The sequence below is a fragment of the Elephas maximus genome, chromosome 24, assembly GCF_024166365.1.
Source record: "Elephas maximus indicus isolate mEleMax1 chromosome 24, mEleMax1 primary haplotype, whole genome shotgun sequence".
In the NCBI taxonomy this organism is placed as follows: Eukaryota; Metazoa; Chordata; class Mammalia; order Proboscidea; family Elephantidae; genus Elephas; species Elephas maximus.
In genome coordinates this window covers 15601731-15625639 of record NC_064842.1, presented here as the reverse complement: position 1 = coordinate 15625639, position 23909 = coordinate 15601731, and the positions used below count along the sequence as shown (strand labels likewise).

General features: G+C 40.7%; 1 protein-coding gene across 1 annotated transcript; it reads left to right on the top strand.

Annotated features, from left to right (window-relative positions):
* Positions 1–8280: 8280 nt before the first annotated feature.
* Positions 8281–23385, top strand: SDE2 (SDE2 telomere maintenance homolog). Its single transcript, XM_049868474.1, has 7 exons — positions 8281–8473; positions 12419–12536; positions 13526–13637; positions 13970–14139; positions 14917–15031; positions 16582–17089; positions 19248–23385. The coding sequence occupies exons 1-7, from the start codon at positions 8354–8356 to the stop codon at positions 19467–19469; spliced, it is 1365 nt and encodes a 454-aa protein (XP_049724431.1). The 5' UTR covers positions 8281–8353; the 3' UTR covers positions 19470–23385.
* The last annotated feature ends 524 nt before the right edge of the window (positions 23386–23909 follow it).

Below are 23909 nucleotides of genomic sequence, written 5' to 3'. Positions count from 1 at the left end.
TATCTTCAGAAACAAGAATCTAATAATCAAAATATACATAAAACTTCAACAACTTAACAACAAAAAGACAAACCAATCATAAACTGGGCAAGGGACTTGAATAGACATTTCACCAGAGGACATTCAAATGGCCACCAAACACATGAAAAGATGCTCAGTGTCATTAGCCATCAAAGAGACGTGAATCAAAACCACAATGAGATACCATTTACCTGCCAGTAGGATGAGTAAGATTAAAAAAAAAAAAAAAACAGAAAATAACACATGTTGGTGAGGATGTGGGGAAATTGAAACCCTTATTTATTGCTGGTGGGAATGCAAAATGGTATAGCTATTGTGGAAAACAGTGTGATGGTCCCTCAAAAAATTAAAAATAGCACTACCATATGACCCAGCAATTCCACTCCTAGGTATATACCCAAAAGACTTGAAAGCAGAGACTCAAACAAAGACTTGTACACCTATGTTCATTGCAGCAGTATTCGCAATAGCCAAAAGGTGGAAACAACCTAAATGCCCATTGATAGATGAACAGATAAACAAAATGTGGTACATACATACAATGGAATACTACTCAGCCCGGAGGGGAAATGAATTCTTGACACATTCTACAGTACAAATGAACTTGAAGATATTATGCTGAGCAATATAAAAAAAAAAAACCACTGCTGTCGAGTCGATTCTGACTCATGGCGACCCTATAGGACTGAATAGAACTGCCCCGTAGAGTTTCCAAGGAGCGCCTGGTGGATTCGAACTGCCGACCTTTCGGTTAGCAGCCGTAACACTTAACCACTATGCCACCTGGGTTTCCTGAACAACATAAGCCAATCACAAAAGGAAAAATATTGTATGACCTCACTTATGCAAAAAGACAAGAAAAGGCAAATGTATAGCGACCAAAGTTTATTAGTGGTTTCCAGGGACAGAAGGGGGGTGGTGGTTAACGGTGATAGAAAAATAGCATCGATTAAGAGTACCATTGCTCAACTGTCAATAAGTTGTACACCTGTAAAAAGTAGAACTGGCAACAGCTTTGTGACAGATATATTTACAACAACGACCAGAAGAAAAGAGTAGCCGCTGAGGATGCTTATGTATGGCCAAACATCTCCCGGGATTTGGTTCCTTGGTTTTGCAGGTTTAGGGTCATGGTTTTATGGGACATTCCAGTTTATTGGTTAAAAAAGTGTTTAATGCTTCTGTCCTACCTCCTAGTTGGTTGGATAGTGCCTGGGGTCTTAAAAGCTTGCAGGCGGCCATCCAAGGCTCAACAATTGGTCTCTATTCACCTGGAGCAACAGAGGAAGAAGGAGAGTCAGGAAAAGGAGGAAAAAATGGGATGTGTGGCTAATTGCCTTCATGAACAACTGCCTCCTTTGCCATGAGACTAGAACTGGATGGTGCCCTGCTACCTTTACTGAACGTTTTGATCAAAGGTACCATAGAAGAATCTTGATCAAAAGAGTGAAAATACAGAACAGAATTTCAAATTCTCATGGACTCTAGGCTTTCTGGAGCCATGGAGGGTGGATGAACTCCTGAAACTATTGCCCTGAGATAATCTTTAAAATTTAAACCAAAAATATCCCCTGAAGTCATCTTAAAACCGAACAATAGTTTAACTTAACTAGTAAAAAAGGTCTGCCTTGAGCATATGCTCTTGTAAGAACTATCTATATGGGATCCAACTGACAACAGCAACTCAAAAGATCACATAGGAACCTTAGGGGGCAGTGAGTTTATGTTAATGCGGAAGGAACAACTTAGAAAAGGAACGTGAGAACGGCTGCACAATTTGAAGAATGTAATCAATGTCACTAAATGGTACATGTAGAAACTTTTGAATTGGTATACGTTTTGCTGTGTATATTCTCAACAACAAATTAAATAAAATTTAGGAAAAAAACTACAATGAAATTCCATCTCACTCTGGCTAAAATGGCACTGATAAAAAAACAGATAACAACAAATGTTGGCAAGGATGGGGAGAGATTGGAACTCTTATCCATTGCTGGTGGGATTATAAAATGCTAAAATCAATATGGAAAATGGTATGGTGCTTCCTCAAAAAACTAGAAATAGAGCTACCTTATGATCCAGCAATCCCACTCCTAGGTATATACCCTAGAGACCTAATAGAAGTGACATGGGCAGACATATGCACACCTATGTTCACTGCAGCGTTATTCACAAAAGCAAAAAAAAATGGAAACAGCCTAAGCGCTCTTCAACGGATGAATGGATATGCAAAATTCGGAACATACATACAATGGAAATACTACGCAACCATAAAGAACAATCATGAGTCCATGAAACATTATAACACGGGTGGATCTGGAAGACATAATGCTGAATGAAATAACTCAATCACCTAAGGACAAATATTGTATGACCCCACGCTTATAAGAAGACAAGAATAGATACACACACTGAGGTCAATGTTCATTGGTGGTTACCAGTAATGGGTAGGGGGAAGGGAGGGAGAATCACTCTCTAGATCATAAAAAAAAAAAAAACCAAACCCAGTGGCACTGAGTTGATTCCAACTCATAGCGATCCTATAGGACAGAGTAGAACTGCCCCACAGAGTTCCCAAGGAGCACCTAGTGGATTTGAACTGCCCACCCTTTGGTTAGCAGCTGTAGCACTTAACCACTATGCCACCAGGGTTTCCCTCTAGACCATAGATACTTGTTATTTTTGGCGATGGAAAAGTAGCACTGAATGTGGGTGTAATGAGCACAGCTTGACCAAAGAAAACAATGTCACTAAGAAGCACACAAAAGAAAAGGATATTTTTGCTAAAAATATGACATAGATAATTTGGCAACAACACCAACAATAACCAAAAAAGACTGTATGGTCACATGTGTATGTGTGTATAGGCATATACACATGTGTATGTGTGTATAGTTATACTTTGTCCTATAGGGTCGCTATGAGTCGGAACAGACTCGACGGCACTCGGTTTTTTTTCCGGGATAGGCATATATGTGTATGGGTAGGTACAGGCGTGTACACGTGTGTGCACAGACAGAAGTATCTATATGTACGTGTATGTATAGATGTGTGTGTGCATGCATACGTAGTCATAGAGGACACAGTTACAGATCCTTCTCAGACATAACCAAACACCTTATAAGACTGGTTTTCTGGTTTTGAAGGCTTAGGACCTGAGTCTCATGGGACAACCCAGTCAGGCATAATATAGTTCACAAAGTTCATGTTCCGCATCCTAGTGAGTTGAGTAGCATTTGGGAACTTGAAAGCTTGTGAGCAGCCATTAAGATACAACTTTACTATCTGTCAGGAGAAAAAGAGAAAGAAGGAAACCAAAGACTCGGAGAAGAAACTAGTCTATGGGGCTAATAGCCTACATGAGCCACAGTCTCATCTATTCCAAGGCCAGAATAACTAGATGTTGCCCAGCTACCACTACCAACTGTTCGGATCAAGACCACGACAGATGGACCCTGACAGAATGGGAGAAAAATGCAGAACAGAACTCAAATTCTTAAAAAGTCCAGACTTACTGGACCAGTTGAGACTAGAGGACTCCCTGAAACTATCACCCTGAGACACACTTTAAATCTCGAACTGAAACTATCCCCTAAGGTCACCTTTTAGTGAAATAACAGATTGGCAAACAAAATAAAGGATATTACCCATAAGTACGGTGTTCCATTAAAAAGAAAACATATACATGAGACCAAAAGGTCAACGTTACTCTAGAGCAAAGATGAGAAGATAAGGGGGAAGAGAAACTAGAGTACTGGAAATGGAACAACCAAAAGGGATTAAACAGAATATTGACACACTGTGAAAAATGTAACAATTTACACAGAAACTGTCAAATGAGAACCTAATTTGCTGTGTGAACTTTCACTGAAAACACAATAAAATGTTCTTTTTAAAAATACGTGTTCCAGATAGATGTTAGAGAGGCAAGTTAGTAAAATAAATTTAGTTAATTTATTCAAACCAGAATTCTAATTCAGTTGTCTAATAATTCCCTGGCCTTTTAACGGATAAGGTACAACACTTTTCACTCAGAAAAATCTCTTTGGAGAGTAAAAAAATCTGACAATAAGTCAGTCTCTATTCACCAAATAACATTTCCTCTTCAATTGCCAAAGCTATAATTAAGTAAAATATTGAGGGTTATTTCTTTATCAAAGATAACTCCACTTACTGGACACACACTAATGCCAAATAATTAAATTGCCCGGAAGGACCTGCCACTTCTCCAGCAGGGGCATCCCCCTTTGAAAGGCTTGGCTATGCAGAATTCATAAAGGAGCATGGGTTTTTATTGACTGGAGAGAAATCAAATTCCAATGCTGAGAAAAAATTCAGTGGTGAGATACTAAGTTTCTGGAAGACAGGCTCTGTGCCAGCTATGCTTTACAGCCCTGGCACAGTGCTTAAGATCTCGGCTGCTAACCAAAAGCCGGCAGTTCGAATCCACCAGCCTCTCCTTGGAAACTGTATGGGGCAGTTTGACTCTGTCCCATGGGGTTATTATCAGTTGGAATTGGGAACTTGAAAGTTTATGAGCAGCCAGAATTGACTCGATGGCAATGGGTTGGACAGAGCTGTACCGTGACCCATTGCTGTTGAGTGAATTCTGACTCATAGCCACCCCGTACGGCAGAGTAAAACTGCCCCATAAAAAAAAAAAAATAGGGTTTCCAAATCTATAATCTTTAGGAAGCTGCCACATCTTTCTCCCGTGGAGTGTGGAGCAGCTGGTGGGTTTGAATCTCCAACCTTTCAGCTAGCAGCCCAGCGCTTAACCACTGCACCACCAGGGGCTCCTTTAAGTCATGACAGAAATTAAAAATTTTTAATGAAACATTATTGGCGATGGTGTTAATCAGAATGATGACAATCGATAAACCTTTGAAAACTAGTGTTGTCATGATAATACAAACAAGCTTGTATCTAGAACAATTAGGAGATGGAACTCATCGATGTAAGTCCACCCTGAAGGAAAATCCTGTCTTTTTGCTGATAGTATAAAGAGGTGGGCTTCTTTATTCAGCACTGCCTGGCCCTCGGCTTCCTATCTCTGTTCTGTACCTCCAATCTAGCCTCTTCTACTCTCTCATGCTCCTCCCCAGCATCCCTGCTAAACACAAGCATTTTCTACCTCTCGACTCCACCTCATTCTTGACGTGTCCATTTCCTTCCACCCGATAAAGAAAGGAGGGCGGAGCTGTGGCTCCCCTGGCAGCCAAACATCTTGGGTCCTTGTTTCAGGCTCCACCTGCCACACCACCCACCACCTGGTGTGGACTACACAGCTCTTTACCAGAAGCTGTTTTTCCACCCTAGGACCTGACTCCATTGTTCCTGGGGCTGAAGCCATCTATTAGGCAACACGTGCCAATTTGGGAGGCTATGGCCGTTTTGGGTTTGTGGCACAGGAGCAGACAGCCTGTCCCATTGTCTTTTGTCATAAAGATGGCATTTAGCAACCATCTTTCCTCTTCTGTGAGTGTGAACATGGCTAAAACCTGAAGTGCTTGTAAATATGGATCAGCCATAACAAGCACATGGCTATAGTCTGTGAATCGACTAGTTTAGGAGCTTTGCTGTTGTTTATGGAAATTGCCAGAGTGTACATCTGTACTTTCTGTTCTTGCAGACCAGCATGACATTTTGGCTCAAATCGAGCCCCTCTCATGGGGTGCCACACAAACATTGTCTGTCTGGTGTTGTCATTTCCTGGCAGTGAGCAGTTATCCCACATTGCCTCAGGATGCTCTCACGCTGTTCTTCTCCTGGTGGCTGAGCCAGGCCTCAAAAAGCCAAGGTATATCTGGAGTCGATCTTTTGGAGACTGTGGGCAGGAAAAAAGCCAATGTGGCTTATTAGAAAGAACACCAAGTCCAGACCTAGGAGCACAGCTACACGATTTCGATAGTAGAGGAACTGGCTCCCTCCCACTCACCACTCAGTTATTACAAAGTACATGTGCCTTCCTGTCCCTTCACTACCGGGCACCACAAGGTGGAGAAGATGGCAGCGTTGGCTCTTTTCCATTACCACTGACCTGCCTGGTCACATAGCACCGTCTACTGGACACCAACCACCAATAGCCTCAGCAACCCTGCTAGTCAGCTGGCTTTCTGGATTTTTTCCATTGATGAGCACTTGGTTCTAAGCCATAACTCTAACTCTTTAAAAAAAAAAAAAAAATTTAGATGCCTCAATTTCCCCATTATTTAAATAAATTTAATAGTCTTTAATCCAAGTTGAGCTCTGTGTCCTCATGATAGAATGTATTGTATTTGTGTAAAATACGGTTTTTCTCAGGTGTAAATTGGAAATAATTCGACCTCAGACCTGGATAAATCATCAAATATTCAATATTTAACATCTACTCTGTGTACATCCGGAAACCCCGGTGGTGTAGTGGTTAAGAGCTAGGGCTGCTAACCAAAATGTCGGCAGTTCAAATACAACAGGCGCTCCTTGGAAACTCTGTGGGGCAGTTCTACCCTGCCCTACTGGGTTGCTTTGAGTCGGAATCTGCCCGATGGCAATGGCTTTTTATGGCTGTGTACATTGCGGTGCTAGATGTTCATTGTGAAGGTTTAAACACTGATTGTACATTGCTCAGGGAAATTTGTGTCTTTAAAAAGTTAATAACAATTGCTCATTTCATATTTCCAATGACAAAATTTTATTCAGTACTCGAGATTGAATAGAATAATAGGAATTTCAATGCCACGGAGGAATAAAAAATGAACAATTTCATTCAGACTTGAGATTTGGGAAGGACTAGATACTACGTCAGTAGCACCCATGTAGACTTTCTTTGTTAGAAAGGACTAATTAATCCTTACAGAATACAAAGCATTGCCCTTAAGCACAAATATTATGCAAACTAAAAAAAAGAAGAAATTTAGGGCTGAGGTCTCCTTAGCTTGAGTAGTCAGGAACCCTGAACATGGAGAGCTGGAAGAAGTTTATGGAGGTACTAGAGCTTCCCAGATCTTGGACTGCTTAGTGCATACCTACCCACCCCAGGGCATGACACCCCTTTGAAAGACACTGCTGTCTAGGCAAAACATATCTTCCTTGCTTTCTTTGTAACTTTTCTTTGTCTACTGAGATCCTCATGGAAGCCCTTTCTCTTTCCCTCCTGTGTATGTGGAATAAAGACAATAGTTGGCATCTGTAACGTCGCGGGCCTTGAAATTCTGGATTTGCTCTTACCTCCTGCAGTTAAACGTTTCTGAATTTTGTTGCTTTCCCCTCAGCAGTGACTTCCAGTTGCCAGGCATCTAAACAGCAGAGAATGCGGTTCTGTGGGCCAATACATTTGTGTTTAGTAGGCACAGTTACCTCCTGATAACCCTATCTTCGAGATCTTCACACTAGTGGCTTTTAACTTGTTCAAGATTTTAGCAATACCATAATCTCAGTGTATTAAATATTAACGGACTCCTTCAGATTCCTTGAGCCTTAAAGTTATATTATGCAGATCCGTACAGTGTTTCCATGGTGCAGAATAAAAGTTACGGTAGGCTTTCTCGCAGCAGCGTTACTACAAACGTCACTCCTGCCACCGCCGTTCACAAGGGCCCACTTGACGTGAAATATTTTGAAAACAGTGCCTAAGTGGAAATTACGCAGAGGCAAACAGGCGGAAATAAGAATAAACTGAGCGTGGCTGGCAGAAACTAGGAGGTTAGCTGTTTCTGGAAGAGAATGCTTGGTAAAAATGGAAAAAAAAAAAAAAAAAACCACGCGCGGGGGGCAGCTGTTAGATCTCCGGAGGAGGAGGTCGTTTCCCTCGCCGTGGGGCTTCTGGAGCGGGGGAGGGGCTCCCCAAGGGAGAGGAAACAGCTTCTCCCCCCAAAAAAACCACTTCAGGGACTGCAGCTTCTCCCCTCACACCCCAGGGAGCAGTGCTTTCTCAGGCCACGATTCTCGCGACCCAAAAATAACTACACAGATGTAAGGCAAGGGGGCCAAAGCCTGCGGCGCAGGGTGGTGCTTAGTTAACAGCCTTATCGCTTACAGCCAGAAGCCACGAAACCTAACCCCGGCCAGACTTTTATAGCGAGTCCCTCGAGCCCCGCCCTAGCAACTGCTCCTAGCAACGCCTCGCCCTCCGGCTCTGCTGTCTTATCAGCCTCCGCCAGGCCCTTCCTGTTCCCCTCCCCCGCCAGCGCGGCCGGGCGGCCCGGCTCACGTGACTGGCCCCAGGGGAGGGGCGGGACGAGCGGAAGGCGTGAGGGGCGGGGCTCTGGAAGACGGGCTGCGTCATCATAACGCGCCAGACTGGTGGTGGCGCCGGGTGTCTCGGGCTGTGGAGTTTCTGGGGCTAGGTGAGATGGCGGAGTCTGCGGCGCTGGTGTGGATTCGCGGCCCCGGCTCCGGGTGCAAGGCGGTGCGCTGTGCCTCGGCTCGATGCTCCGTATGGGATTTTATCCATCGTTACTGCCAAGATCAGGTGACGATCGCGGCTCCTGGATGGGGAAAGAGGCGGGCGAGAGGCAGGACTGGGTGCGAAGAGGGCCTGTCGGGGATGCGTCTGTTTTCTGGGGTTTTCGGTGTCTGAGGATCCCTAGTTTTAAGATGCTTTGAACTGGTACTGAGGCTTTCCTTTGCTTTTGTTTTGTGGTGGTGGTTTTGCCTCCCTATAAAAGGAGAGAAAAATCCGCTTACAGGTGCAGCCCTTAGTCCAGCCCTCAGGCACAAGCATTTTGGGTCTCAGTTTCTTCAGCTGTAAATGAGGCAGTTGTACCAGAGGACCTTTAAGACTCGTGGCCCTACATTCATAAGGTGGTTCTGTGACGTGCGTTTTGCCTACTAATCACACAGCTGTGTTACCTTCAACCTAGAGAAGGACAGCTGAAGAGCGATGAGAGAGGGAAACGAATTCATGTGGTCGGGGCCGAGGATTCACGCTTGTGTTCTGTTGACATAGATTCTTAGGGCCTGTCATTTGTTTTCACTAATCTTTTGATCTCATTTGTCCGTACGTATTTTTAAAAACCTATCAAGAACTTCCAAAGTTGCTTGTGTAGTTTTACTTGATCCTCAAGTAAGCAAGCTTTTACCATTTGTGATATTTACCCTGTTCGGTAATTCAGTAGTCTCCTTAAATCTAATTTAAATTTGGTACTTCATCTAGTGAAGATTTGATGGTGCTGTGGTTAAGCGTTCGGCTGCTAACCAAAAGGTCAGCAGTTCGAATCCACCAGCTGTTCCTTGGAAACCCTCCGGGGCAGTTCTCTGTCCTGTAAGGTCGCTGTGAGTCGGAATGGACTAGATGCAATGGGTTTAAGGGTACTTCATCTAGTACTGTTGTTTCTATATCACCGCACCTCTTCCGGACTTTCCAGGCTACTTCCTCTGCTTGTTATTTATGAACTTCACAAATGTTAATACTACAGTGTAAACCAGATCTTTAAAAGACTTGGACTTGTTCCATGAAGAAGGAATGTGTGCTTGCAAATGTGGTTTTTCAGCTTGCTCATTTTTCTTCCTACACTGCAATCCAATCTAAAGACTGTCAGCAGAACTTTTTTGACCATCTGAATGAGGAAATATTTTCCAAGAAGGTCTGGGTTTACTATCTCTGAAAGTAACTTTTCTCCTGAGTGCAGTTTTCAAACTTACTGACAGTTGATCCAGAGTGAGGCCAAAAAAATAGTATCTTAGTTATGAGAAATGTTGGTAATAAGAATTTTTAAATAAGAAGCAAGAAACATAAATGAGTGGATTCAGTCAGGCATCTTAGAAACAGGATCAAACAGATAAGAATAGGAATGTAAAGCTTATAAAAGAGCATTTGATGAGATACTGGAAGAAACAGTGCTTTTACACACTGTGCTTTTTAGAACAAAGCTCTTCTAACACATGATCAAGATGGAGTTAACTCCCCCTGGGAAAGTAAAAATCTGCCCTGCTGTTCATCAGACTGATACAGCTGACACAGATAAAGCCAGCTGCTTAGTTAATAGGAAATAGTATTTCTCCCAAGGACACAGTGTAGTGGTGAAATGTCATAATGACCTTGAGAGTCCCCTGCTTTCTTAACTCGCTGAAAAACCTTGGACTTAAAATCCTAGACTATAAGAAACTTTGCTATTTCAAATCATTGCAGTAAGAATGAGCCATCCTACTCTTGCTTTGAGAAGCTAAGTCACTTTGATACAGAGAAGCACTTGTGATTTCGAACCCAGGTGCAGAGCTTCAGATGAGGGATGTCTGAACATAGCTGTTCCACACATAACTATACTTTCCAAGGAGACAGGAGCCTGGATCCACTCGCAGTCTCTAGACCCAGTGTTGCCTCTTTTACACATGGCTCTGCTTTATTTTGATCCTAACACATTGCTTCATTTACATTTCACCTAAACTCCATTCTTGCCCCAAATCCTATAACTCTGTCTTTTCTTTTGTTCGTGAGATACCCCATGATTCCTCTGGTGCAGCGAGTCAATAAACTTGACTTTGGTGGACTACACGCTTGTCTCTTGTGGCCTTAGGTCAGTTGGGCTGAGACACACATCATACTTTGTGCTCGAAGTGCTTTATAATTCACAAATGGTTAAATTGACTCTAAATTTTTTTCCGCCTTTTTTTTTGCCTACTCAAACCCACTGCCGTCAAGTTGATCCCAACTCATATCGACTCTATAGGATAGAGTAGAACTGCCTCATAGGGTTTCCAAGGAGTACCTAGTGGATTCGAACTGCCAACCTTTTGGTTAGCAGCTGTAGCTCTTAACTACTACACCACTAAGGTTTCTTTTTTCTTATTTGTGACTATTAATTCACAAGAATGCTAGCCAGCAAAAAAAAAGCTTGTTGCCATCAAGCTGATTCGGACTCGTAGTGACCCTGTAGGACAGAGTAGAACTGCCCCATAGAGATTCCAAGGCTGTAATCTTTACGGAAGCAGGCTGCCACATCTTTCTCTTGCCAGAGTGGCCAACAGGTTGCTTAGCAGCCAAGCACTTAAGCACTGTGCCACCAGGATTCTTTAAACCTGACATAACCTGGGGTCATCAAGTCAATTCCAAGTCATAGTAGCCCTATAGAACAGGGTAGAACTGTCCCATAGGGTTTCCAAGGAGTGGCTGGTGGATTTGAACTGCCAACCTTTTGGTTAGCAGTTGAACATTCAACCATCGTGGCAACAGGGCTTCTAAACCTGGCATAACCTAACCTAACCTGTTGTCGTAGAGTTGATTCTGACTTATAGCAATCCTGGCTAGTATCTGGCAATAATAGCAGGCACTTAATTAGTATTTGTGTAGTGAATGAGTGAATGATTTCCATTTGAAATAGTTGTGTGGTGTGGTTCAGGACTAATTGTTCATAGTTTCCCTTCAGGAAGATACCAATAATGCGTTTTTCCTTTCCTGTTGGTGTGTCTATCTCTTTGCTCTTGATTTTGTAGATCAAATTGTATATCTCCTGGGTTCCTTGTAACTTTGAAAAATTCTCCCCTGTTGACTTATTTCACAGCAACAGAAACTTGTTTAGAAAGACTTACGGTATTTATTTTTTCTTTTTGTCACTTGATCTGAGAATTTCTGAAATACTATACATAGGAGGTTTGGGGGTTCTTGAGCTTCTGCAGTGATTGGTTGTAAACATGGGAAAGGTAGCAGAAGAGACAAGCACTGGTTGCCAGCTGGTCCTAAAAATATTAAAGTTTATATAAAACTCTGTTGCCATTGAGTCAATTCTGATTCATAGCGACCCGATAGGACAGACTAGAACTGCCCCGTAGGGTTTCCAGGGAGCGGCTGGTGGATTCAAACTGCCAGCCTTTTGGTTAGCAGCCAAACTCTTAGCCACTGTGCCGCCAGGGCTCCAAAGTTTATATTAAAAAAACCAGTGCCATCAAGTTGATTCCGACTCATAGTGACCCTATAGGGTTTATATAGGTGTGTTAAAAACCCTGCCCTTGTCTCCTCCCTTCCCCCCATTCTTATCCTCTACCTACACGTGTCAGGATGTATATTGTCAGCTTTAAACTTGAGGACCACTCTTGATGTACAACTTGATTTTACCTGTTTGAAAAAGTCGGAGAAAATGGGACCCCCAGAGTTTGTGGATCTGAGCCCTGTACAATTTTCAACCTCAACTGAGATTTCCTACTAGAGAAGAAGAAGGAAGCAGTTTTTACTTTCACCCAAAAGAACTGAAGGTTCTTCGGTTTGTCCTGATTAGATAATATTAGGAAAAAATTGTTCCCAGAACCCTTCATATGAAATGACTTTTCTTTTAGCAGTTTTTATTTTCAGTGCAACAAATACTGATTAAGTACATATTATCTGCTTATAACTGGTGATAATAAAAAGATAAACTAGGTCCTTTCCTACAAGAAACTTGTATTGTCTCATTAAAAGTGTTAAAAAAATCAAACTTGTCCCCAGGATGTGCCGGTGGAATACTTCTTTGTGAAATGCAACGGAGCCCTCGTTAGCACCAGTGACGCCGTGCAGCATGGAGCCATTTATAGCCTGGAGCCCAGGCTCCGTGGTGGAAAAGGAGGTAGGAATGAATGCTGACTGCCTAGTTGTAACATGTCTGTGAACTCTAGCCGGAGTTATTAAATTAGCAAATTCCCTGTCTCTGTAGTATGCCAGCCTTGTTTCGCCCTGTGAAATCCTTTATTTACTCACCTTATATTGAATATTTCCCCTTTTATTTGGGGCGAAGAAATACTGTCTGATACAATTTCTACCCTTTCCAGTCAGATAGTTCCTGGGCAGCCCAGGCTCTCAAACTTTGGGAAAGCTTAAACGAAGAGAGGTGACCAGTATTCTGTCTGGTTTGCTAAAGGAAGAGTTTAAAACCGTTAAACCTCCCTCAGCTTTTATCAAGACTTTGTTTAGTTATTATAGTTCCAAAGGAGCTCTACAGTCACCTTAGGAGATACAGTTGTTGACAGGTGGGGGTAGATTAAGGTCCTGGTTGTGTTAGTCATCTAGTAAGAGAAAAGGAACTAAAAGCGTGAACATAGAATACGAACAGTTCTTTCTATTTCTCCTGACACCCTAACATATCATCCCCAAGCGCTCTCCGGATCTGCAGTGATTTGGTTGGGTTTTCAGAGAGCTGACGTGTCAGACTGTAACCATCCTGCTGTTTGAAATGATCAGTAAGAATGCAACATGCCGTATCAGCCAGTGACAGCTTGAAATTGCCTTTCCTTTTAGCTCATTGTAAAATCTCACCATATCATTTTTCAAGTTATTAACGGGAATCCTGGGATCGCTAGCCCTGGTAAAGCTCTGTGCAGGTACACTATTTCAGAAAGATAAAATGAAGGGCAAAAGGCATTAGATTGAATCAAGTTTGTCGATCCTGTTGGCTTTGCTTCCTAGGTTAGAACTTCGAGGTCCATCTCCTTTTAAAAAAAGCAAGAAAGAAATAAGAATTTACCTTTAACCCTGTGATATAATACTATTTTCATAAATTCAGCTTTTATCTTTCCTTGAACATGTTTCAACCTGTATCCTCCAAATACATTTGCTCAGGTTTTGGGTCCATGCTCCGAGCGCTTGGCGCTCAGATTGAGAAGACAACCAATCGAGAGGCTTGCCGGGATCTCAGTGGCAGGAGACTGCGAGATGTCAATCATGAAAAAGCGTAAAATACTCTCCTTTTTTATTTTTTTGAAAAAAGAAACATACTTTCCTGTCAATAATGATTATATACAAGCTATGCATATCTGAAATGGAAATGTTAAATGTGCATGTTCTAATTTATTGCTGTTAGATTGAACCTTTTCCATAATTTAATAATTACCGTTGGGTTTTCAGTAAGTCCCTTACAGTAGCCAGTGAGCATGGCACGCTTTTCTGAGGCAGTGTCACAATACGAGCAAAGGTGCCTCGATTTGGTTGGGGGTAGGCGTTCTGTATATAAAACCATGTATATAATATATCCATTTAGTTACACCTCTTCCTCCCCGCCTGTAGAATGGCCGAGTGGGTAAAACAACAGGCCGAGCGTGAGGCTGAAAAGGAGCAGAAGCGCCTGGAGCGCCTGCAGCGGAAGCTCGCAGAACCCAAGCACTGCTTCTCCAGCCCCGACTACCAGCAGCAGTGCCATGAGATGGCCGAGCGTCTGGAGGATTCCGTCCTCAAAGGTGAGAGTGAGCATTCATCAGTGTGGTCAGCAGGCACCCCTGAAGCTGGATGTTCCAGACCCTTCCACACGGCACACAGAGAGCAGTTCTTAAGCTTTCATGAATCACAGACCTCTTTGAGGTCTTTGAATCAGGTGAGCCTCTCCCCTCAAAAATGAACCGCACACCCCCAGAACATTTGGCATCCTTAACCCCGGAATTCCATGGGCCTGTGGACCCAGGTAAGAAGGCTTGTCGTGCTTCCTGGGGATAAGCTAAGTCTTCAGGAGGTGTCCAGACCTCAGCATGATGGCTTCCGGTGTTAGGTCAACCTTTTAGTGGTTTTTAATGGGACCGATGCTCATTAACTTTTATATTTTCAGCATCCAAAGCATTAGGCTAGAGCTTTTGTGGGTACAATTGAATAAGAAGGAATCTTTTCCATCAAAAAGCTTATAACAGGAAAGATAAACATATGCAAATAACTAGCACAAGGTGATGAATTATTAGGTTTGGTGAGGGCTCGGTCTGAATCTGTCAGCCTCAAGGTTGCAAGTTGGACGTGGGTGCTATCATCGTTTGCTTTAAAAATTTGATTCCAGAACCAGAATCCTTATTATTTTAAATCTGTGCACATTTGAGATCAGTCTCATTTTAACCATATAAGATTCTGATAAATTTAAATCTGTAGCCGTTTTATTCCTTTGCAGCTCTTTTTTGTAATCTGGACTATTTATAGTTTCTTAAATTAAACTTAGTCCTTATAGTGGAAACTGAGTTGTTTAAATTTCTGGTTAGGTATGCAGGCTGCCTCCAGCAAGATGGTATCAGCAGAAGTCAGTGAGAATAGGAAACGGCCTAATAAATCAAAGACGAGCAGAGGAGCCAGCGCCGAAAAAAGAAAATGCTTTTGGTGGGTTTGTTTCATTGTCATTCCAAATTGATGTTTGATGACTGATATGATCTGTATCCTTCTTGTCTGTCTGTTACAAACACATTTTTAAGTAGTGTTTGATGGGGGCTCAGAAATTTTCCAGGAGGCTGCAGTCTTCAGGTTTCAGTGATTGTCACATTGTACACACTAGTAATGGCTTTTGCTATAAATGCCATTAATAGTATCTAAAGAACTTATTTTTCCCCCTTAGGGTGAGACATCGCATAAAAATGAATTCTTTATACTTGAATTACTTTTTGGTGTTGAAAGAGTTAGCTTTCAAAAATTCCAGGTGGAGGCCAGGGCCATTCTTTCTGTTTGTTCTGTTTTCTCTGGGGTTTTTCCGCAGTCATCGTTGAGGTCTTGGCTCACTTTGCCAGCCTTCTGTTCACCTGGTTATTTCCTCTGTTCTCAAGTCTGTTTAGCACTTGAGGATGAAAACCACAACAGTACTCACTTTTTCTTACCCATGTTCCAGTAGTTCTCCTGCCCTTCCCAGTTGGTCCTCTGGTTGCCAGCTCACTTTGGTTGAGCCAAGTTCTAGAAAGTGACAAATGCCCATGGAGCTTGCTTCCGTGTCGGCCTCCTCTTTGGAGATAGGAAGATAATTGTTGACCAAAGATCGTGTAACTCCGTAAGTCCAACATAGAGTTTCATTGTTCTTTCTGAAATGGGGACTGTTCCTGAGAGAAAAGGTAATGGCATTTCCTGTATTTTTTTTTTTTTTAAGTCAGGTTTATTGAGATATTTTTGAGGTATATGGTAAAATTTATCTTCTTCAGTTGAGCAATTCTTTGAGTTTTGAAAGTATGTAATATACAGTCATGTCACTACCACCACAGCCAAGATACAGACTATTCCCATCACCCTGAAAAGGTCCCTTGTACCCATTGCAGTTAAACCACCTCTGACCCCTAGCATCACTGATCACTGACGTGATTTTGTTCCCATGGTTTAGTATTTTCCAGAATGTCATACGGCCTTTCGTGTCTGGCTTCTTTCTCTTAGCGTAATGCTTTTGAGATTTATCCAGGGTATTACGAATCTCAGTGGTTCATACCTTTGACTGGCAAGTATTACTGCAGGGTGTAGATAGACCGCAATTTGCTTATCCCTCCTCCAGTTGATAGACATCCAGGTAGTTTCCAGTTTGGGGTGATTATGAGTAAATCTTGGGAGTTTCTTTTAACTGTTTATTATTTTATCTTATTTCCAACAGTTGAAATTAAGGCAGTGTAGGGGGAAAAAAAAAGCTGTAAGTAAAATCAGTTTTTTTTAAGGGATTCACAGCTTTAAAAAAGAGGTCCTCCTTGGATGTTTGGGATGGTTGATTTGGCTCACTGCATTTTTTTTTTTTTTTTTTTTACTCTTAATTCCACTTCTAGAATATCTTTTTCTGAAACTTATGCTCTATGTCAAGCTAGCAGATACTTTTATTCAGAGAGTGTTCCCTGGATAAACTGCAACTCTTTTTTTTTTTAAGTAGATGCTATAAATGGTATTAAGCCTTTTTTTTTTGTCTCTGCTAGGTTGGGCATGGACGGACTACCAAGTGCAGAGGGTTCCAGTTCTGAGAGCTCAGACGATGACAGTGACCAAGCACCTAGTACTTCTGGAGCATGCTGTCAGTCTCCCAAAAATGGCAGTAATGGTGTTGAGATGGCAGCCGAATATCCCAGTGGTTGTCATAGACCTCAAGTATTGAGTGCAGACTCTGGATCACCAGAAGAACTACAGAAGGACCTGGTGATTGGCTCTGGTAAAGATACACGTGAAGACTGGCATGCTAAGCTAGAAGAGACCTGGGCCGAGGAGCAGACAGTAAGGAAGATGGCCATAGAAACCCAGGAGACCCAGGACGACAAGGAGGCAGAGAGTAAAGAAGCCAGAGAAAAGGAAGCAGCTGGGGCTGCACTGAACAGAGAAGACGAGACAAAAGAAATGACTGATGGGGAAAGAGCTGCCAAGGTAGCACCTGAACAAAACGGGGAAAACACCCCCGCTGCCAAGCTGGAGGAGAGCCAGTCAGGAAACAAAGTAAGTAATTTTGGGGTCAGTGTCTAGAGCCAAATCAATTTTACCTCCACAATAAATCAGTGAAATGAAAATGTGCTTTTTCCTGTTAGCTGTTTAGTAGAAAGGGTTATTTAATACTTAGAAGATGATGGGCAAACTTGCTTTGTCCCTGGCAAAATCCTTAGATTTATTTATTTTTTTTAGCCCCAGAATTTATACCATTTTGCCACTAGGTGGTGTCCTTGTTTCCATATTTCATCAATTCCAAGAAGCATGTTTTTCACATTTTAACGTCTCTGAAATTGTATGTATATCAATTTCATATTATAGCTTAATTGGCATTGTTTTCTTCTTCCTTAATGATACATAAGATAAGGGGACGTATTGCAGTAGACGGCATTCTAGATGTGATGAATTGGCTCATTTTTTTCTGTCACTGAATTTATAGTTATTCTGTTTTTCCTTCCCATGTGCAGTGTAGTTTGAACCATGATTGTCAGCAGTTGTGAATCGTTCCCATAGGAGACGAGCAGCTCCTTTCTAGTGTATAATGACATCTTAAGCACAACACTCAGCCTTTTTAAAAAGTCATTTTCATTGTCCCTACATTCCCCCAAATATCTCGTCTTCACCGGACGGACTTCCAGCAAAAAAACGTTAATGCTTACTCTTTTAAGCTCATGGTTTGCTTTTTAGAATAGATAAAACCTGAACTACTTGGTTTCTTTTGATAAACACAAAGCTTATCATTTAACCATGACCTCCCCTATCCACGGCACCTAAGCAGAAAGGATAGACTGCCCTACTTTCGATGACTAAAGGGTCTTGTATTTCTCTCACACCATCTCCGTAAGCATGTAACTTTTATGGTACTCTTATAAATTAGGAGCTTTACCCTGACAAAGGTCTTGGAAAAATGAATACAGGAAAAGTAGAATTAAACCTGATTTTCCTTTTAACATTTCAGCCTTTAGCCATAGAAGTTTTATTCTTGGTATTGTAATAGTAGTTGCTGTATTCATAAAAACCCCGTGTAATGCGCCAAAGACCTAAGTGGTGTCATCAGGAGTCGGCCGTGAATATAATGAAGTCTAACAAAATGACTCTTTTTTTTTTTTTTTTAAATACAAGTGGCAAATAGAAAGGAAGAATGTCTTTAGAGCTTTTAAATATTTAAAAATGACCTGTGAGAGAAAATTTATTTGTTCTTTGAATATACCCACTGCCATCGAGTCAATTCCAACTCATAGTGACCCTGTAGGACAGAGAAGAACTGCCCCATAGGGTTTCCAAGGGTGTAATCCTTACCGAAGCAGACTGATACATCTTTCTCCCAAGGAATAGCTGCTGGGTTCGAACTGCCGACCTTTCAGTTAGCAGCTGAGCACTTCACCACTGTGCCACTAGGGCTCCTTTCTTTGAATATAGTTTTTGAAAACACTAGATGTGAACATTTTCATTGTCTGCAGAGCAGCCATCATTAGAAATATTTAATTTTGTCTCAAAGTCTGTAAAGGTACTTGGTGGATAGAACAGCTGCAAGTCTGTTGAGCAGCGTTTGGATTTATTGGGTTATATAAACGGGAACTCTGACAATCAGCCTTAGTTATCAGAGTAGAATAGAAAGCATTAAGATTATAGAATTAATGGATTCATAGGCATGATGATCTTATTAAAATTAAGCTTTTTAGGATGCTTGCTCTTTTTTGTGGTCATTAGTGTGGGGTAGGCCGAATATATCTTGGTGTCGGGATTTTTACTGGAAAAGAAAAAGAGTCGTTAAGACTCTTGTTCAGGAATCCTATAGTTCTGTTACTGTTCTGATTGCTTGTTTATAAATACATAGATGAAAAATTAGTGTTTATTAATTACGTATGTTGAGAAGGCATGTGCAGTAGCAGTTGATTATTAAAATTCAGAAGCAAGATATGGCAAATTATATGAAAAATCCTTAAAAAATATAATGTAGGTAACAGTTAAAGTCTACAAGATGGATTGACACAGTGGTTACAACAATGAGCTCAAACGTAGCAATGGTTGTGAGGATGGCACAGAACTGGGCAGTGTTTCGTTCTGTTGTATGTAGGGTCGCTTTGAGTTGGAACTGACTTGATGGCACCTAGCAACATTCATTGGAAGAAATAATGTTCTAATTATTTTCTTTTTTTTTCCCCCCCAGGGTATTGGTCAGGGAACTATAGATTTACTAGCCTTCAGCTCTGTTGCGCAATTGGAGTTGCTGGGTTTGGATCAACTCAAGTCCGAACTGATGGCCCTGGGACTGAAATGTGGGGGCACTCTGCAGGAACGAGCAGCACGGCTCTTCTCTGTCAGGGGACTGTCGAGGGAGCAGATAGACCCAGGTTTATTTGCCAAACCTTTGAAAGGGAAGAAGAAATGAATTTCATAGAATTGATTTCCTATTTTTTTATACTGTCTGGCACTTACAACCTGCATAATATTGACTCTCGGCCATTATTCCTGTTGATATTAAAAGCTAACTTTTTAATAACTCAATTTTAACTGTCCTTTTTCATTATTACATTTATAGAGTTAATTTATGAAATCATCTGAGTCTGAAGTTTTCTGTGTGGGAAAGTTTTTGATAACATTGAATTTCTCTAATAATTTATAATTATAATTTTGGTTTCCTCTTGTGTCATTAAGTAAGTTGTATTTTTAAGAAATTGATCCGTTTCATTTAAGTTGTCGAATTTATGAACATAAAGTTATTCCCAGTAGTCCCTTATCCTTTTAATGTCTGTAGGGTCTGTAGTGATAAACTCCTTTACACTCTGACACAGATCATTGCTGTTCTCTTTCTTTCCTAATCAGTCCAGCTAGGGGTTTATCAGTTTTTTTGATCTGTTGAAAGAATCAGCTTTTTTGGCTTTGTTAATTTTTTCAATTGTTTATTTTTTGTTTCATTAGTTGCTTTTATCATCTTAGTTTGTGTCTACTTTCTTCTTTTTCTTTAGTTTAAGGTAGAATCTTAGGTCATTGATTTCAGACCTTTTTTTTTTCCTAATATATAAATATTTATAAGCTATAAGCTTCCCGTTAAGCACGGCTTTAGCTGCATCTTAAAACATTTTACTATGTTGCATTTTTCATTATTCAGTTGTAAATATTTCCTAATTTCCTTTGTGAATTATTTGACCCATAGGTTATCTAGGGGTATGTTGTCAAATTAACACATTTTTTGTTTTGTTTTTTCGTAAGTGTCTTGTTAATGGTTTCTACTTTAATTCCATTGAGGTCAGAAATTCTCTTGATGATTTCAGTCCTTTTAATTTTATTGAGACTTGTTTTATGGCCCAGTATATGATTTATCTTGACGAATGAACCACGTACACTTGGAAGGAGTATATATGCTGAGTCCTTGGGAGAATGTGTTTAATGTCAGTTAGGGCAGGTGGTTGATAGTGTTGTTCAGGTCTTCTCTTCACTAAGCTTTTTGTTTATTTCTGTCAGTTGCTGAGAGAGGGGTATTAAAATCTTCAGTTATGATCATGGAATCGTCCACTTCTCTAATTCTCTCAGTTTTTGCTTCATGTTTTTAAGCTCTGTTATTAGGTTATATTATGTCCTCCTAATGACTTGACCTTTTTATTATGAAATGTCCCTCTTTATCTGTGATAATACTTTTTAGCTCAAAGCCTACTTTTTGTTATATAGCCACTCTAGCCTTCTTGTGCTTACTGTTTCCATTATATACTTCTTTCTGTTCATTTGCTTTCTACTTACGTGACTTTATATTTGAAGTGGGTCTCTTGTAAACAGCATATACTTGGGTCTTGTATTTTTATCTTTCCTGACAATCTGTACCTTTTAATTAATATTTCATCTATTAACATAAATGTAATTATGGAGACAGCTTTAGATCTGCCCCTTTACTGCTTTTCTGTTTGGATTAGTTAATTATTTTAGAATTGCATCTTAATTTATCAGCTTTTTAGTTCTTTGCCTAATTTTTTAGTGAATATTCTCGGGATTACAATATACATTCTTAATTTTTCAGTCTGCCTAGAGTTAATGTTGTACCACTTCACATAAAATGTAGAAATCTTGCAACTGTATACCCTATTTTTATGGAAATAACCACTCCCTCCCGTGAGGTATTTTCGTTAGCATCACCGTACCAATTTTTTTTTACATGTTGCTGTTTAAAAAAATTAGCATAGTGTGCTTGCAAACATACCTCAAGGTGGGAGGGAGCAATTGGCAAACAGACTTAGAAGGTGTGTGTTAGTTGCATAAAAATATGGTAGGTCCATTTACCATCCTGTCTTTTATGCTCTGTTGGTCATGTATATTAAATCTATATACGTTATAAGCCCCATAATAGGTTATGATTTTTACTTTGACTTATAAACATATGTATTTTAAAGAAATTAAGAGGGAAAAATAAATCTGTTATGGGTTGAATTGTGTCCTCCATAAATATGTGTTACACATCCTAACTTCTGGACCTGTGGTTATAATCCCATCTGGGAATGGGTTTCTGTGTTAAGTTAATGAGGCAGTATCAGTTAGGGTGAGTCTGAAGTCAATCTATTTGGAGATATAGAAGAAATTAAGCAAGGGAGGAAGCAGAGATGGGAGAAGATAGGTGCCATGCCACATGAAGATCACCAAGGAACAAGGACCTGGCGACAGGGAGAGAAAGCCTTCCCCTAGAGCCAGTCCCCTGAATTTGGACTTTGCCTTCTAAACTAAGAAAATAAATTTCTGTTTGTTAAAGCCACCCACTTGTATTTTTGTTATAGCAGCACTAGATAACTATGACAAAATCTTCTATATTTACCTACAAATTTACCGTTTCTGACGCTCTTCATTCCTTCATGAAGATCTGAGTTTCTATCTGATAACGTTTCCATTCAGCCCGAGCTTCCCTTAGCATTTTTTATAGCACAGTTTTGCTCGTGACAAATTCTTTTTCTTTTCATCACTTTCAAGATCTTGTTTCACTGTCTTCTGGCCTCCATTGTCTCTGATGACAAGTCAGTGGTAATTCAAATTTTTGTTCCCTTTGTAGAACATGTCTTTTTTCTTTCGCTGTTTTCAGGTGTGCTTAGGTACGTTTTTCTGTGTCTTAGTCCTGCGTGAGGTTTGCTGAGCTTCTTTGATCTCTAAATTTATGCCATGAATCAAATTTTGGGAAATTTCAGCCATTATTTCTTTAGATATTTATCCTACCCAGTTTTTTCTCTCCTATCCTTTTGGTACTTCAGTTACAAATAGCTAAGCCTTTGTATAATCCCTTAAGTCCTTTTTTTTTTTTTTTTTTTTGCCTGGCATGGTGTTCTGTAAAAGGTGGGATCTTGCCTGGTGCTGTTCCTTCTTCCAAATGTCAACTCCCTCAAGTATCCTGACTGCTTCTGATAGCTCTCCAGTGTATTCAGTTAGTTGGTTTTTTATATTTTTTCCAGGGCTTATAGTTAACTGCAGGAAGGTTGGTCCAAAAATAGCTGCTCAGCCATACCAAAAGCAGAACCTCTATTATTGTATTTAAAATATGTATATGAGTATAATGAGTTAGAAGAAATGCATATATTTTGAACTGTGAAAAGATAGTTTTAACTTGGTGAAATTGTTCATTCACACATTTACATACGTGCACATACACACATATAGATACACATGTACAGTCACACTAACACTAGTTAAAGGGTTCTTAACGCCTCAGTAGGGTGGTCTATAAAACTACAAATGAAATTACATGCACAATTTTGTGTGTAAGTGCTCTTATCCTGGGGCGAGTGAAGCGTTTTAGTGCAGTGGCCAACAACTCAAATTCTGGGGAGTGAACTTGTTCACATCCAGCTCATATCACTTCACTAGCTACGTGACTCTGGACAAATTATTTAACCTCTCTTGGAATCAGTCTATTCAGCTGTACAAAGAATAATGGGAAAAATGGTAGAGTCACTGGGAGATTACCTGAAGTATGAATGTAGAGTACAAAGCAGACGTTCATTTAGCTATTGTTTTTATAATCTGATTTTCAAAAAGTATTCCTGCAAGAAAGAGAGCCTCTGGCACAATTCCCTTCCTGGTATTCGGGCTTCTCTGTTTATGTAGAAGAACCATTATAACACAGAAAACAGCTGTGTGATGAAATGTGTTGGGCAAAACTGGACAGTAAATAACTGTTTAAGAAACCAAAATCCTGTTCAAAGAGATCACAGGTGGCAAGGATGGTTGCACAACCTGGAAAATCTAATCAGTGTCACTGAATTATACGTTTAGAAATTCTCGAATTGGTATATGTTTTGTCATGTATGTTTTTACCATAATAAAAAGAAAAAGTGATCACAGGACTTTGAGTAATTTAAAATTTTCTCAGAAGCACATTGAAAAATACAAAGTAACAGGCAGAGTTAATTTTAACATGTTTTATTTAGCCCAATATGTATAAAATACCATTTCAACCTGTAATCAGTATTAGAACATGATTAATGGGATGGTTTACATTCCTTTTTTGCTACTAAGTCTCTGAAATCGTGTGTATTTTGTACTCACCACACTTCTCAGTCTGGACAGGGCACATCGTAGGTGCCCAGGAGCCCCCCGTGGCTGTGGTTACTTACTGTACTGGATAGCACAGCTCCAGAACACAGCAAAAGGACCCGTCTTCGCCCAACCCGTGTGTATAGGTCTGGGTCAAAGCTGAACCAGGTGAGGGAACTTGGAGCTTTCAGCATGCTCCTTGCCCCTCCAGCTGCTGCAGTGATCACACCAAAGTGTGTAAAATGAAAGCTCTGTGAGGGCTCAGGTGTCACACACACGCAGGGTGGAGGTGTCTCTTCTACAGGGACATGGTACGTGCCCCTGGGCA